The following is a 17506-nucleotide window of genomic DNA, read 5'->3' on the forward strand; positions in this document are numbered from 1 at the left end:
GGTTTTTGCATGAAATGATGATCATGAAATATAAAAATAATGATAGTAGGACTTGATTGAAGAGTCAAGGAAGAATATATGCATGCCTGGTTTCGTTTGAAAGAAAAACGAAAGAATGAGACGATTCGGCGCGGAGGAGGTGGAGCGCTTTCTTTTCTTGCTTCTTCACTCGATTATTTTCTCTTGTTAATGACTAAGTGGCTCACGATTTTTGCCTCTAAAACTCTCTGAATCTCGGTGATGGAGGAGTGGAGAATGATGGTTAGGAGATGAGGGGAAGATCCACTAATAAAGGAATTCAAAGGGCAAGACTAAGTCTACATTTCATTTAAATTTTGAAATTGTTTGATCAAGTCTTCTTGGGGGGAATGAGGTGACCGATATTCTCATCTAGACTAGGTTAGGATATGCTCTAATATTAATTAATTAAGGTTGATCAATAATTAATTAATTACAAAAAGTTTGCATGCTAAACTTAACAAAGAATGGGTCAAATGGTGAGTTGGCAAAGAAATGTTGCATCTCCAAGGGGTGGCCGAAATCTAACTTATAAATGGAGGGAAAATGTTGTTTATTTAGTAAATTTATAACCCTCAAAAGCCTCACCTATCCTTTAAATAATTTAGTGAATTAATCCCTTAATTATGGAACTTAAATGAATTTATTTTCTACTCACCTCAAGTAACTTAAATAATTCCTTAAACTTCCTTATTACTTAAATTAACTTACTTGCTAGCTAAAATAAATTCTGGAAATGTTTTCTGAATATTAAATTCTATCTCAAAACTCCAACTCCAGTCCGGCCTCACTGAATTAACTGAAATGATAAAAATCAAACTAGTGCATAAAATAATCAACTTAAGGAAAAGCATTTAAAAATTCATGAAATAAAATCTTTTTAATTTAAAATACTAGAATTATGCATGGCTTATACGTAGTTTAAGTTACGGGTTCTACAAATATTGAGATAAGTCAAAATTCGAGGTCATAGTGGAATAAAGCTAAGTCACCTTAAGTCGTTTTAAATTGCGAACCTTAAGTCGTCTTAAATTGCGAATTGAGCAACAATAAGAACGACCTAACACTTATTTTATCAAAGTGGCTTAGTGGAAGCGTGAGTTAATGAGATATCATAATTAAGAGTCTAAACTTTTTGTTTATCGAAGATAAAGGAATTTCGGGGACAAAATTCAATTTAAAGGGGGTAGATTGTAACGTCCCGAAAAACTGAAGGTACACGTGAACCACATGCATGCAAGTTATTTAATTTCTTTGGTATTTTATTAAATTGTTTTAAAGCATTAAATGCATGTTTATATCATGAATTTGTGTTTTATTTAATGATTTATTTAAATTTTCACGCATTAAAGATTTAAGTTGCATTTCACGCTCGAACGAGGAACGGAGTCTGAGAAATTATTAGGAAAATTATTTTTATTATATGACTAATTTTTATTAATTAATATAAGGTGTTTTAAAGGTATTTTTCCAAAAAATGGGCTTTGTTGGGTATTTTTTCCCGCCTGAGCATATTTTTATTCGGTACGTAAATTTTATCGAATCGGGGGACTTTTTGAGGTCTCGGACAATATTTTCAAAAACTTACCTAAACAAAATATTTTTTGGGAATGTGTTAGGGCTTGATGGGCCTATTTTTTAGCTTAATGGACTCAAGATCCATTTTTAACTTTAAAATGCAATTAAAGGCCCATTAGATTTATTATACTATTTAATTAACCCCAAAACATAACCTAAACCTATTTCCCAACCCATCAGCCGTCCACCCCTCTCCCCTTCAGCAGGTTTTCGTGCATTTCAGCAGCAAAGTGCAGCAAAAATTCGGCCATAGCCATATCCTCCAAGAAATGTTCTTCCGACAATTCACCGACGCTCGGTTTTTCGATCTTCTTGCATAAATTACATCAAGGCACACTTGTATTTTTATTTCCTCATCTCACACGTCATATATATGTTGATTTTAATGTATTTGTATGAGAATGATATGAACTACATCATGATTGCACTTTTGATTGAGTTTGACATAAAAACCTTGTCTTGTTTTAACTCTATCTCAAGTTTTCTTCTATGATTGCAAGGGGCTGCTGTTTTTGGACGATCTAAGGGTTGTTTAAGACGTTGAGATTATGTCTTATGGCTGGTGTAGAGTTTTGGTGTAGGAGACTAAGTGGCCGTGTGCTTTTGGTTGGGTTTTTGGTGACCAAGGTTGAGGAAAGGGGAGTTACGCCCTAGGGGTTGAGGAGGCCATGCAAGGGGCTGTTTGGGGCTGTGATGCAGAGCCTGGAGAGTCCAAATCGCTAACCATAGATGAAACGTCTGCTATTCATTTTCTTAAAACGTACTAAATTTTTTTTTCCTCCTTAATGTCCATAATTCAAAATACACACACACACACACACACACACATATATATATATATATACTTTAAAATATCTTGACACTATGTTTAAAATAACCAAACCAACTGATATTTAAAAATCCAAAGGAAATAGTTTAAAGCATAAAATCGTCAAATGTTTTACCAACTTAAAAAAATTATTTGAAAAATATGGCCCATACTATAACCTATCAAAACAACTCATAAACGTAAATAAATGTCATAAAATATCTTTAACATTATCTTAAAATCATAATTCATAACTAGTGCGGAAAACTTGCGTCGGGTTACACGAACCTTCAGTCCAGAAAATTCAACCATCAAACCTCCATTAACCTTATTATCATAATCACCTGCATTAATCACACCCAGTGAGTCTAAAGACTAAAGACATCATAATCTTGATAACAAGTACTACATATACAGATCACATACAACAGTGAAAATACTTTTACTTAAAATATCATTTTCATGAAGATGCATAACTTTAAACATGAACATTTTCATAAAAATTTTCATGATGCATAAACTTTAAACAAAACACTTTTTTCATAATGATGCATCGACTTTAAACATAAACTTTTCACAAACATTTTCGTAAACATTTTCATATAATCATAAACATATTCATATCATCATAAACATATTCATATGAACATGCATAACTTAAACCTCAACATTTTCTTTTTATCCTCTCATATCATATATCCTTTCATCATGAGCATTTACATTTTTCCTTTTATTGAATTCAGATAATTAATTGTGACTTTTTTTTCCTCATAAAATCGATCGTTCCATATACATGTAACCACAGTACTGGGGGTCGGGGACATCAGCGACACTCTCACCCGTCAACTGAGCCTTGGCCTATCCTCTTCGAGTGGAAATACGATCTTCGAGCTCCCTATGGGGCCTTCTCCCACGAACGGGCAACCTCTGGGCCTTCTTCCGTAAATGGGCTCCCTCTGGAGCCTTCTCCCGTAAATGAGCTCCCTCTGGGGTCTTTTCTGTAATGCCCGGAAGTTTTATTTGTTAATCTGCGATTATTGATTTATGATCAGACGTGATGATGAAGGGGCCAGCCGAGACATGAAATGAGATTGCATATGAGAGGGTATGTGCGAGGACAGAACACCTCGTGCATATGTGCGCCGCATATGCACGACCAGGAGGAGCGGATATGCGCGACCAGGAGGCGCGCATATGCGCGAGATGGGCAGAAGACATCGCACATATGCGCGAAGTTAGTGCACGCATATGCGCGAGCTGTGCGGGAAGAATTGTGCGGAGACAGTAAGTCTCGTGCATATGCCCGAAAGTAGTGTGTGCATATGCGCGATATGCTAAAGGAAAGACTGCCGAGACCAATAGGTCTCGCGCATATGCGCCGGTTGATGTCGCGTATATGCGCGAGATGTGTTGTGTTAAGGTGAAGCCATTTGCCCCTCACCATACATGATATATATATATATATATATATATATATATATATATATATATATATATATATATATATATATATATATTTAACAAATGGCTTCACCTTAACACAAATATATATATATATATGTTAAATATATATATATATATATATATATATATGTTAAATATATATATATATATATATATATATATATATATTTAACAAATGGCTTCACCTTAACACAAATATATATATATATATGTTAAATATATATATATATATATATATATTTAACAAATGGCTTCACCTTAACACAAATATATATATATATATGTTAAATATATATATATATATATATATATATATATATATATATATATATATATATATATATATATATATATATATATATATATATATATATATATATATATATATATACAAACTTCATTTCTTCAAAAACGGCAGAAGGAAACAATTAAGGGGCTAGGGAGAATTTGTAGAGTCTTGATACTAGAATTTGAATTGTGGAAAATCCGTCCGTTCGATTTTGAATTCGAGTACAATACTGTGTTCCTATCGAGGCAGACTTCATATAGAAGTAAGTTTCTTATGTTTCTGATACGTTATTAAATTTTGATATTTTCAGAATCAGATATGATTCATATATGATATTCTTGACATGTTTGATATCGCATAACCGAAACCAGATTGAAGAACAGATATCCTATGAAATTGTTATGCTTTTCAGAGTTGATTTGATTGAGATGTGATATCAGATTTGTGTATTTGTTGATTATGAGATGTGGGGATTGATATCTGAATGATATTCTATTGCTGGGTATATTGAAACTACGCTGTTATGCCGTCAAAATGTATCGAGATTGCATATTGGTATTCCTACGTTGAGTTGAAGGTTGATATAATGCATCTTATACATGTATTTCAGATTGGTATTGAAGGTTTCGAAGATTGAGATTGATTTCATCCGACCAAACACCGAACAAAGAAAGGTATAAATCAATGTTGAACCGGGAGATACGACTCGAGTCAGATTGGACTGGAGTTTCCATAAACCACATACTAGATTGTTTATGCTTTGATATGTTATACTTTGTCTATTGAGTTATATAAATCCACTTAAGATAGATGAGTAATTGGCAGAGTTGCCAAGTTTCTAGATGTTCGGTGGTATCAGTTGACTCCTATTGTAGATATTCGATACAGAGAGGACGGAAGTCTAGGAATAAGACGTACCACCACCTCGATTGGGAGAGTAGGTGGGAGAATTGTTACGTCTTATTCACATCGGGATCCCTAGACTTAGATGTGAGTCGAGTCAAGAGTTGTATCTGTATTCACTAATGTGTCATAAATTATGATTCATATTCTTTGATACATGGTTTATGCTTTTGTATATGAGTTATGCATTGCATGTATACATGTTTTATACTAGGATTTATTCTCACCGGAGTTTCCGGTTGTTGTCGTGTTTATATGTGTGCATGGCAACAGGTGGGACGGGATCAGCATCGAGAAGAGCTTGAACGAGTGATGATTAGCCTGGTGATCCGGGCTTAGACAAGACAGTGTTGGTTTATTCCTAGACTTGTAGTAAAGAACAATAAACACTAGTTATGTGAATTGTATTTGAAATAAATTTGTACGTGGATCATGTGTTGTAGACTTTACCTTTGATCTTGTATAATAAAGAAGTTTAACTTATTGTATGCTTGTATATATTTTGGCTAGTAATGCTTTGATATAAGAAATTTTTTTTATCAAGTAGCATAAACAATTGATCCATTTAGTCCCAAAGAATGATTAAGAAGAAGAGTTAGTACCCGGCACCCGGGTCCCCACAACAGGTGGTATAAGAGCCGTAGGTTCCTTAGCATGAGATAGAAGCGAGTGAGTGGGGTAGATTGAGTCATTTTCCTTGCTTACTTATTGATACTAGTATGGGAATATTGTATTGTTATTATACTTATGTTCTATGCTAGCATGAAAGCATATTTTGTTGCTTTGAAAGTACATGTTTGCTTGATTTATTTAATGGATTGAAATGTGTTCTGATAAAGAATGAATCAGAACCGATTCTGGATCAGAAGTAAGATGATTAGAGGAGGACTGAGACTCATTTTATGTGTGAGAAAACTAATCATTTTGATAATCATATATGCCTCCCCGAAGAGCAGCAGTCAGAGCGCCAGAACAGGGCAGTACATCCAATGACCATATGGATGTGACAGCTACACCGATGGAAACCTTGCTGGAACGGTTTCAGTCATTCAGACCACCGACACTGAAAGGCACCGAGAACTCTGTTGACTGTGAGAGCTGGTTAGATGATATCGAGATGTTGTTTGATTCACTCGACTACACAGATGAACGAAGAATGAAACTGATTGGGCATCAATTACAAGAAGTTGCAAAGAATTGGTGGATTACAACCAAGAGAGCATTGGAACAACGATGTACAGAAATTACTTGGAAAGTCTTTAAAACTGAGTTTTATCAGCATTTCTTTCCGGTGTCATATCGGAAGGACAAGTTCCTATTAGCACAAAATATATTAATTTGGGCATAATATCTTAAAAATATGGTATAATATGACTAAAATTGAGCATAAAACATGATAATTTGAACACAAATATGCAAAGAACCCTTCGTTGTCTTATCACTAACTCATATAGATATTTGATGAAAAAGAGTTGAGAAATGAATTTATTACCATGATTTTGGTCTACAAAATCACAAGACCGTGTGAACAATATTTAATAATCGGGTATAATATATCGCAGATATGGTATAATGTGGCTACAATTGAGCATCAAATATGAGAATTTGAGCATAAAATAGCTAGGTTAATTTAGGCACAGATTAAAACATTTGCAGTATAATTTGTTTGAAAATACAACAAAAATGATCCGGCTTGAAATGGCGCTACGAATACAAACAGAAAACACTAATATGTATAACCATAAATCACAAATAATATCCTTAAATAAAAATAAATCGCAAACATCCAAATGAACTATCCATTGGAGAAAATTATATAAAATACCAATCAACGTTAAAGTTGAAAAGTGCACGTTAATATTATTCTAAACACCAACACATCTAATCTTGGTATCGATATCTATTAACTCTAAGAAAAATCAGATCTGAATCCAAAAAATTTATAGACAAGAAAATCGTCTCAGATCTGAAAAATTCTCATAATTCAACATGAACGAGTCTCTGATACCACTTGTTGGAGATTCAATAAAATAAATCTATAAATAATGTGATTAAATCCATATATCACAACAAGCCAAGAATTCATGTCGAATTATCAAAAAATATAAATAACAGTAAACACGTACCAGAATCCATTGTTCGATCTAGCGTCGAAGTTATGGATCATCCAAGACAACAGAGAATCGACATATTCTTGCCTTTGATGGGAGAAAGAGAGAGATCTAGAATACGTGTGCCGTATGTATTCTGTGTTATGTAACCTTATATAACCTTAGCAGTCTTCAACCCATAGAAGACCTAACTGGGCTGGGCTTCTACACATAAGGTGGACCATACAAATTTATTTAATACTTTGGAAACTCATAATTAATTAGATCACTTTATTGGGTCCTTTATTAGATAGCTTGTCCATGTACAATTAATTAAATTATGTGAGCCCACAAAATAATTCCAACACATGAATCCTTACTTAACACCTCTTTTTTTATAAAATATTTGCGGCATGCAATATGTGCTCAGAAACTATTAATCGTGCAATCTTTTTCGTAGGTCCGTGCATCTTCATTTTCGTCACGTTGTTTCCGAAAACGAACCCGTTTAAAATAGTAAAAAAGTTCAACATGACTAAAACTAAGTGTATATGTAAGGTTAAAAAATAGAAAAGAAAGTAATTTTCTCCAAGTAACTTCCAGATTTCAAGTATATTTGATACCCCCATTATGATCCAGGTTGAAAATCACCCGATACCCAAGGTCACGACCCGTGTATAGGGTCAATTTCCTAGCTATCCGGGTAAGTCTTTTCTTCCCGGGCAATGCACCAATAACCCGGGCCTTTGAAAGAGTTTCCCGGGAGGAGTTCCCGGTTACACCACCACTTGGGCAACCTCGAGAATGGCACCACCTAGAGAAGTGAATCGCACTCGAGTGTGATTGATACCGGTAACCTAATCTGTCAGAACAACTTGGATTTGGAGTGTCCGAGAAGTCATCAGAAGCTAGTATGGTAAATCGACTTAGTAGATGGCGCAGAAACCGAGGTAACTACCCATTCCTCTCCTATAAATAGCAGGTATTAATGAGATTGAAGCATCATGAAAAAAACTTTGAACTTTAAGCATTATACGTATTTTTCCTCAAATATTGCTTGTGTTCATCATCTTCACCTGCTGACTTAAGCATCGGAGTGGTCACGCCGGACACCTCTCCGGCGCCCATTCACGAGTTACTTTCTTGTTTGTAGGCCACGATCGAAGCCATCCATTCAACTCAAATTCCCAAACACTATAAATTCTTGATTTGATCCGTTGGAACTCCTTACCCGGCTCACCCATTTCAGCGGAATAGCATCATTGGCGCCGTCTGTGGGAAAATATTGAGCTTGAGACGTTGATATGGCTCGTACTAGGAGAACAGACCAAGATAACTCCCGAGCCCAGGGGGATGGAGGACAGTCCTCGAGACAAACGGGTGTTAATAACATTGGACAGAATCTCGTAACCATGACCCAAGAGGAGCTTAAGAAAGTTATGGCCGACGCAATTATTCAAGCTATGGCCAGGAAAGAAGTGTCCCGGCCGATTACGCCGCCTGAACAAGAGCAAGAGCAGGATCAGGAGCAGGAGCAGGAGCGTGGATCGGGGGTGGGGGGGAGGAGGAAGTGAGTGGAGATAACGTAGATTATAGTGTCGGGTCAAAAGCTCCGACTACGGCAGAGGAGTTGAGAGAGTTGAAGCAGAAGATGAGGGTCTTGGAGGGACAGTTGGAGAGCCGTAGAACTACCCGGGTCGTTGCCAGAGGGTGCCCCTTTGCTGATGTTATTGTCCGGGAACCTCTTCCCGGGAATTTCAAGTCTGCCAAAGTAAAGGATTACGATGGAAATGCGAACCCGGAGGAGCATCTAGCCAGATTCGAGAACATGGCCATGTTGCACTGTTACATTGATCGAATCAAGTGCAAGGTGTTCTTGACAACTCTGGTGGACTCCGCCCAGAGATGGTTTGAGGGATTGCCCCCTCAAAGTGTGCATTCTTTCAGAGATTTTCAAAAGGTATTCCTACACTACTTCAGTAGCAGTAAGAAATACAAAAAGACTGCTTTTAGTCTTTTTGAGGTGAAGCAGAGCCCGGAAGAGAGTTTGAGGGCTTATATCAAAAGGTTCAACCGGGTAGCCCTAGACGTCCCATCTTGTGCCGCTGAGACTAAGACTACGGCCTTCACCCATGTAGTGACCCGTTCCAGAATCACCTACTAGTTGAGAACTAAGCATGCAACTAACTTAATTAACAATAATCAGAGATAACAGCGGAAAAGTCAACAAAATAATGGTTATACAACCCAATCGAAGTCTAGAATAACTCAAAATAAAATATCCAATACAACCATATCGAATCAAAACAATACCGATAAACTAAACCAACCAGCTACTCAACGTCCTCCTCCTGCTCCTCCTGAGCTGTCCAACCTGAAGCCTGCCCCGAGGGAATGGGGTGTCCAAGAATAAACAAAACCGAGGACGTGAGCGATAAGAACGCCCAGTACAAAAGTATGAGTATACAAACCTATATGAAATGCACATGCTATGATATGATACCAGGGTAGTCAAGAAACAGGAGTCACAAAAGGATCTCAACAATGCTCAGTCTAGAGGCGCCAAGTGGATAGTGCCGCGCGGTCCAACCTCTGGGTCACTGCATCCACTACAAGACAGACGTGGACCTAAAATGTCCCGGACCACCGAAGCCCTCCCGACCCGTCGGCCACTGTGTACTCTCGGTGTCCATGCGTCCACAAGACAGGGCTGAGCGGCCCCAAGATATAGCTTATCTCGAAAGAGATACAGCTCAACAGTAAAGGCTATCTCGAAGAAGATACGGCTCAACATGAAATGCAACGTGCAGTAATAAACGTGACATAATAGCATGCATCATATGACATATATCAATGCACCACATACTCATGCAACACATATATGAATGTATACTCAACCAGGATATCTCGGATAGTACTTTCGTACCTCTATCACAGCAATCCTAATCCACTGGAACCACCAGACAACAGGTCTAATCCAAGCCTATTCATCAAGTGAAAATCATCACTAAACTTATCTACCAGACTTAACTAGATAATCCTGAGATAAATACTGATAAAATTCCAAACCTTCGTCCGTCGCTAGCCCGCTGATGCCGCTAGCTCCCAACTAGAGCACAGCTCTGCTACAAGACCAGCAGCTCCCCGCTAGTGCCCAAATCTCGGAACACGACTAGAACCTGTCAGAAACGACTGAAATGCTATGGAACTCTCTGAATTGGCGAGTCAAAATGAGGAAATCCGACCACTATTTATAGGCCATGTTCGGATCCTCCGAACACCACTTCGGAACGTCCGAACTCTTCGTTGCTACCGAACCATCTTCGGTCCGTCCGATCATGACCACGGTCAAAATTACACATTAAACCTTCTTAATCACCAATAATCCGTTAATTACCCAATTTGGGATTCGGGCTACTACATTCTCCCCCCCTTAAAACGATTTCGTCCTCGAAATCAAGCTTAGAGGATGAACAAAATGAAATAACAATCATTGTTATTACATCTCAATTGTTGCTAAACACAACTGATATTTGGTTTACAACGGAAAAACATACATCCATAGTACAACTTACAGTACTTACTCAAAAGAGCTCTGGATGCTCTGAACGCATACGATTCTTTAACTCCCAAGTGGCTTCTTCAGTACCTCGACTCTGCCACTGCACTAAGACAAGTTAGTCAGTCGGTCCACAACAGCCCCAATTGCATTACAATTCTTAGAAGGCAACGGCAATTGGTGACCAAATCCATCGTTACATGCTCCCACTTCCATTCAGGAATAGGGAGATTCTAAAGTAATCCTCCTGATCTTCGATGTTCAGCTTTTACTTGCTGACACACCAAACACTTGGCTACAAACTGGTAAACACTTCTCTTCATACCTTTCCACCAAAACTTGGTTTTCAAATCCTTATACATTTCCATACTTCCAGGGTGGATACTCAACTTACTCCTATGAGCTTGAGATAAAATCTCGTCTCTCAATTTAGAATCTTCTGGAACTACAATTCTTCCTGACAGACACAAGGTTCCATCTGTATGGAATGCAAAACCAGATGTGTGGTCTCCGTTAGCTAACCTTGCTAACTGTTGTTTCAACTCTTTCATCTCTGTTGGTGCCAATCTTCATTAAATCTATAATGTTGACACGGTTCCTACGTCTCCTTTCATCATGATCTTGGTGACGTCCTCCATCACGATCTCTACGACGATGTTCTCGGCCAGCCTCATCGTCGCCATAACGGCCATGTCCCACACTACCGTGACTGCTTCCATCTCCTGACATCTGAAAGGAAACTAAAATCAACTCCTAAATCCTCAAAACAGAATTACTAATGTCCCAAAAATCTTTGCATGCTCTGATACCATAAATGTAGTGACCCGTTCCAGAATCACCTACTAGTTGAGAACTAAGCATGCAACTAACTTAATTAACAATAATCAGAGATAACAGCGGAAAAGTCAACAAAATAATGGTTATACAACCCAATCGAAGTCTAGAATAACTCAAAATAAAATATCCAATACAACCATATCGAATCAAAACAATACCGATAAACTAAACCAACCAGCTACTCAACGTCCTCCTCCTGCTCCTCCTGAGCTGTCCAACCTGAAGCCTGCCCCGAGGGAATGGGGTGTCCAAGAATAAACAAAACCGAGGACGTGAGCGATAAGAACGCCCAGTACAAAAGTATGAGTATACAAACCTATATGAAATGCACATGCTATGATATGATACCAGGGTAGTCAAGAAACAGGAGTCACAAAAGGATCTCAACAATGCTCAGTCTAGAGGCGCCAAGTGGATAGTGCCGCGCGGTCCAACCTCTGGGTCACTGCATCCACTACAAGACAGACGTGGACCTAAAATGTCCCGGACCACCGAAGCCCTCCCGACCCGTCGGCCACTGTGTACTCTCGGTGTCCATGCGTCCACAAGACAGGGCTGAGCGGCCCCAAGATATAGCTTATCTCGAAAGAGATACAGCTCAACAGTAAAGGCTATCTCGAAGAAGATACGGCTCAACATGAAATGCAACGTGCAGTAATAAACGTGACATAATAGCATGCATCATATGACATATATCAATGCACCACATACTCATGCAACACATATATGAATGTATACTCAACCAGGATATCTCGGATAGTACTTTCGTACCTCTATCACAGCAATCCTAATCCACTGGAACCACCAGACAACAGGTCTAATCCAAGCCTATTCATCAAGTGAAAATCATCACTAAACTTATCTACCAGACTTAACTAGATAATCCTGAGATAAATACTGATAAAATTCCAAACCTTCGTCCGTCGCTAGCCCGCTGATGCCGCTAGCTCCCAACTAGAGCACAGCTCTGCTACAAGACCAGCAGCTCCCCGCTAGTGCCCAAATCTCGGAACACGACTAGAACCTGTCAGAAACGACTGAAATGCTATGGAACTCTCTGAATTGGCGAGTCAAAATGAGGAAATCCGACCACTATTTATAGGCCATGTTCGGATCCTCCGAACACCACTTCGGAACGTCCGAACTCTTCGTTGCTACCGAACCATCTTCGGTCCGTCCGATCATGACCACGGTCAAAATTACACATTAAACCTTCTTAATCACCAATAATCCGTTAATTACCCAATTTGGGATTCGGGCTACTACAACCCAGGTTTGAGAGAAGGTGAATTCTTCAAATCCTTGACAAAGAAAGTGCCCGGGGATTTTGAGGACCTGCTATCCCGGGCAGAGAAGTACATAAATATGGAGGAAGCTCAGAAACAAAAGAGGGAAGCCGTGAGGAAAGAAAGAGGAGACTGGGTATCTAAACCTGAGGAGAGGGGACAAAAGAGGGGCAGTTCAGGGGATTTCTCTCATCATGTGCCTCTGAAAATTGCCCGAGGAGTGTAGTAGAGACTTGGCCCCGGACCATCAATTGTCCCGGCCAGAAAAAACAAGATTTTACTCTCTTCACAAGTTAGGCTACCATAACACTGAGGATTGCAAAGTTTTGAAGGGAAACTTTGTCGCGCCTTCCCTTCCGAGACCCATCAACAATGCCCAGATGCCGAGATTGCCACCGTGGACGCCCCGGCAACTAGGGTCTAGCTTTCGGGGAAGAGGTATCAGAAATAGTTCCAGGATCGAACCCGGAAGGAGAAGGAGGCCCGAGCCTGAGCAGAGAAAGAAGTCGCCCCCGGTTATAGGGACGATTAAAATGATATCTGGAGGCTCTACTGATGGAAACTCTAACCGGGCAAGGAAGTCAAAGAGTAGGAGAGAATGTTTAGAAGTGGAAAGGGCCGGAAGGAGTGAGGTGGCCATTAGTTTCGGCCCGGAGGATTTGAGAGGGGTGAATCTACCCCATAATGACGCCCTGGTAATCCAGGCCCGAGTGGCGAATTACGATATCCTGCTAATCTTCGTAGACTCGGGAAGTTCTGTAAATGTAATTTTCAAAGATTCTTTCATGCAAATGGATTTGCAGGGCTATCACCTGGAAACAGTGGAAACCGCTCTTTTTGGCTTCGCCGGTCACGTGGTTTATCCGGAGGGGGAAATTATTTTACCTCTGACCTTGGGCTCTCACGATCTCAAGAAAACAGTGATGACTTCTTTCACTGTGGTGGACCCCCCATCATCTTATAACATCAACCTTGGGAGGCCAGCCATGAACGAGTTGAGGGCTGTGGCATCTACCTACCACCAGAAAATAAAGTTTCCTGTGGGATCCAGGGTAGGAGAAGTCCGAAGAGATCAACCGTCTTCTCAGAAGTGTTATGTAGAGGCGGTCCGAGCAGATCAGGGCAGATCTAAGAGGGAGGGGAAGAGGGCTAAGGTGGATGAAGCAAGAGGAAGGATAGTGGAGGAAGGAGAGATACATTTTGTAGCAGAGGAAGAGCAGGAGGCGGTGGAAATTGGGCCAGGCCAACAAATCCGGGTGGCTCGGGATCTTGACATATCCACCCGGGTGAGTTTAATTAAGTGTTTAAAAACTAATATCCGTTTGTTTGCCTGGTCTCAGCAGGAGCTTACAGGGATCTCTCCCTTTATATCGGAGCACCATTTGAACATCTTACCGGGATCTCACCCAGTGAAGGAAAAAAAGAGGCACTTTGGTCCTCAAAAGGACAAAGTCATTAGCGAGCAAGTAAAGGAACTCTTGAAGGCGGGGCATATCAGGGAAATTCAATTCCCTACATGGCTCTCCAATGTGGTCTTAGTGCCCAAATCTACTGGGAAGTGGCGTATGTGCGTAGACTTCCGCGATCTAAACAAGGCATGCCCCAAAGATCATTACCCGCTGCCTAGGATCGATCAGCTGGTGGATTCCACCTCGGGATATGAATTGATGAGTTTCATGGATGCGTACCAAGGGTATCATCAAATTCCCTTGGCCAAAAGTGATCAAGACAAAGCCAGCTTTGTCACCTCGGGAGGTACATTTTGTTATATTGTAATGCCTTTCGGGTTGAAGAAAGCAGGGGCTACTTATCAGCGTCTTATGGACAAAGTATTTGAAAAGCAGCTGGGGCGGAACGTGGAGGTCTATGTGGATGATATTCTGGGCAAGACCCGGGAATTTACTAGCTTCATTAATGATCTGGAGGAAACTTTTGCCACTCTCATGCAACATGGGATCAAGCTCAACCCTGCCAAATGTATTTTTGGCGTAAAGAGTGGCAAGTTCTTAGGATTCATGGTGACAGAGCGGGGAATCGAGGTAAATCCGGAGAAGGTCAAATCTGTCTTATGCATGCCCTCTCCCCAATCTGTAAAATAAGTACAAAAGCTGACTGGGAGGATTGCCTCCCTTTCCCGATTTATTTCCCGGTCAGCACACAGAAGTTACCCTTTCTTTCAAGTTTTGAGAAAGGCCCAAAAATTCGGGTGGAACGATAAGTGCGAGCAAGCCTTCCAAGACTTGAAGGCCCATCTTGCAGAGCTCCGTATTTTAGTAAAGCCAGAACCCGGGGAGAAATTATTCCTGTATTTATCCACTACCGAGCACGCTGTCAGCTCAGTGTTGATCAAGGAAGAAGGCTTTGATCAGAGGCCTGTCTATTATGTCAGTCATGCTCTAAGAGGACCTGAGATCCGGTATACTGAAGTGGAAAAGATTGCTTTAGCTTTGATCGTGACCGCCCGGAAGCTAAGGCCTTACTTCTTATCACATCAAATAGTGGTTCTTACCAATAGCCCTCTAGGCAGAATCATGACTCATTCAGAGGTATCCGGACGAATGATCAAGTGGACGATAGAATTGGGGGAGCATGATATCGAATACAAACCCCGGGTGGCTATTAAAGCGCAAGCTCTATCGGATTTCTTATCTGAGATGATCCAGCCCAACAAAGAGGAGGTATGGAGAGTATTTGTAGATGGAGCATCCAGCCTTGCGGGATGTGGAGTGGGGGTTGTGATAATATCCCCCCTGGGAGAGAAAATTAAACTAGCATCGAGGATTGATTCCCGGGTAACCAACAACGAGGCCGAATACGAGGCCGTATTAGCTGGAATCCGAGCTGCACGGGAAGTCAATGCGTCCCGGATTATTCTGTATTCTGATTCGCAACTCATCACTCAACAGATAAAGGGTGTATATGAAGCTAAGGAGGACAGGATGGTAAAATACCTACAACTCATCAAAGCCCGAGCAGAGGTCTTTACGGATTGGAATATTGAACAAATACCCCGAGAAGAAAACAGCGAGGCAGACACTCTGGCAAAAATGGCCGCCTCATTATCGGAAATAAACACCCGGGAAGTATTGCATGTCTCCCGTCTGATCCTCTCCACGGAGGAAGAAATGGCCCCAGATCCAAAAGACTCCTGGATGACACCCTGGATGAGATTCATTGAAAGAGATGAATTACCTGGGGACAGAACTCAAGCTCAGAAGATTAAGAGACAAGCTCCCAGGTTTGTTCTCTTGAATACTATTTTGTATAGAAGATCGTTCTAGGGACCTCTTTTAAAATGCCTACCCGAAAGAGAAGTAGATTATGTACTCCGAGAAATTCATGAAGGATGTTGTGCGGAGCACCTCGGAGGAATGTCTCTGGCCCGAAAAACAATGCTTGCTGGATTCTGGTGGCCAACCCTTAGTCGAGATGCAGCTCGGGTGGTTCAAACCTGTGAGAGTTGTCAACATCATGCAAACTTCAGACACAACCCAGCCTCTCTGATGAAGCCTATCTGGGCGTCTTGTCCCTTTGATCAATGGGGCATGGACATTGTGGGACCTTTCCCAACTGCTCGGGCTCAGAAGAAATTCTTATTGGTGGCAGTCGATTACTTTTCCAAATGGGTAGAAGCTGAGCCTCTGGCAAAAATTACCGAGTCAGAAGTATTAAAATTTTTATGGAAAAATATTGTGTGTCGTTTTGGAATACCTCGAAGACTAATCTCAGATAATGGCAGACAATTTCAAGGCAAAGGGATTGTTTCATGGTGCCAAGAAATGAAGATCACTCAATCTTTCACCTCTGTTGCTTATCCTCAAGCAAATGGTCAAACAGAGGTTGTCAATAGAATTATTGTACAAGCATTAAAGACAAGACTTCAAGACAAAGAAAAGGATTGGGTTGAAGAATTACCTAGCGTCCTTTGGGCTTACCGAACTACTCCCCGGGCCCCTACTCAAGAAACACCTTTCAGCTTGGTATATGGCTCTGAGGCAGTCCTTCCAGTAGAGATCGGAAAGATTTCCTCCCGGATAGAATCTTATCTGAACGCGAATGACCAAAGCCGGGCCATAGAATTGGACTTAGTGGAGGAAAAGAGAGACCGAGCGCTCATCCGAATGGAAGCATACCGAAGTCAAGTAATGAAATCTTATAATAAGAAGGTCCGAGTCCGAGATTTCCAAATTGGGGATTTAGTCATGAAGAAAGTCAACCCTGCTGGAGAGGTCGGGAAGTTAGAAGCAAAATGGGAGGGGCCCTACAAAATCACCCGGAGGGTCAGTTCAGGATCTTTTTATCTGGAAGATGCGCAAGGACGTTCTCTCAAGAGACCTTGGAATGTATTTAATTTAAAGCAGTATTATACGTAACAGATGTAATCGATTCATTGAGGGTATAAATAAAAGACTTGCTTCTCTCGAAAGAATTGTATTTTTGAATCTTATGATCCGGGAGAAACAACTAAAAGCCCAGGGAATTACACTCTGGCTCGGGGCTCCGTACCTCGACCATTCACAAGTCCCGGGACATGCTCCCCGGCCCAAGGCTCCGCGCCTTGGTTCTAAAAGCCCAGGGAATTACACCCTGGCTCGGGGCTCCGTACCTCGACCATTCACAAGTCCCGGGACATGCTCCCCGGCCCAAGGCTCCGCACCTTGGTTCTAAAAGCCC

General features: G+C 40.6%; 1 protein-coding gene across 1 annotated transcript; it reads left to right on the forward strand.

The window, feature by feature from the left end:
- Nucleotides 1-8801: 8801 nt before the first annotated feature.
- LOC140842968 (uncharacterized) lies at nt 8802-16113 on the forward strand. The gene is made up of 3 exons (XM_073211182.1): nt 8802-9284; nt 13165-14871; nt 15025-16113. Exons 1-3 carry the CDS (start codon nt 8802-8804, stop codon nt 16111-16113), a joined length of 3279 nt encoding a protein of 1092 aa, XP_073067283.1.
- Nucleotides 16114-17506: the final 1393 nt, after the last annotated feature.

Source organism: Primulina eburnea, chromosome 10, assembly GCF_022965805.1.
Source record: "Primulina eburnea isolate SZY01 chromosome 10, ASM2296580v1, whole genome shotgun sequence".
Lineage (NCBI taxonomy): Eukaryota > Viridiplantae > Streptophyta > Magnoliopsida > Lamiales > Gesneriaceae > Primulina > Primulina eburnea.

What these genes read in the sequence shown, in the direction of transcription:
- LOC140842968 (XM_073211182.1), top strand. Translation starts at nt 8,802, where the DNA reads ATGAGGGTCTTGGAGGGACAGTTGGAGAGCCGTAGAACTACCCGGGTC. An exon ending in AGACTACGGCCTTCACCCAT is followed by an intron (nt 9,285 to 13,164) that starts GTAGTGACCCGT and finishes AAAGTTTTGAAG; the next exon opens with GGAAACTTTGTCGCGCCTTC. An exon ending in TGACAGAGCGGGGAATCGAG is followed by an intron (nt 14,872 to 15,024) that starts GTAAATCCGGAG and finishes GTTTTGAGAAAG; the next exon opens with GCCCAAAAATTCGGGTGGAA.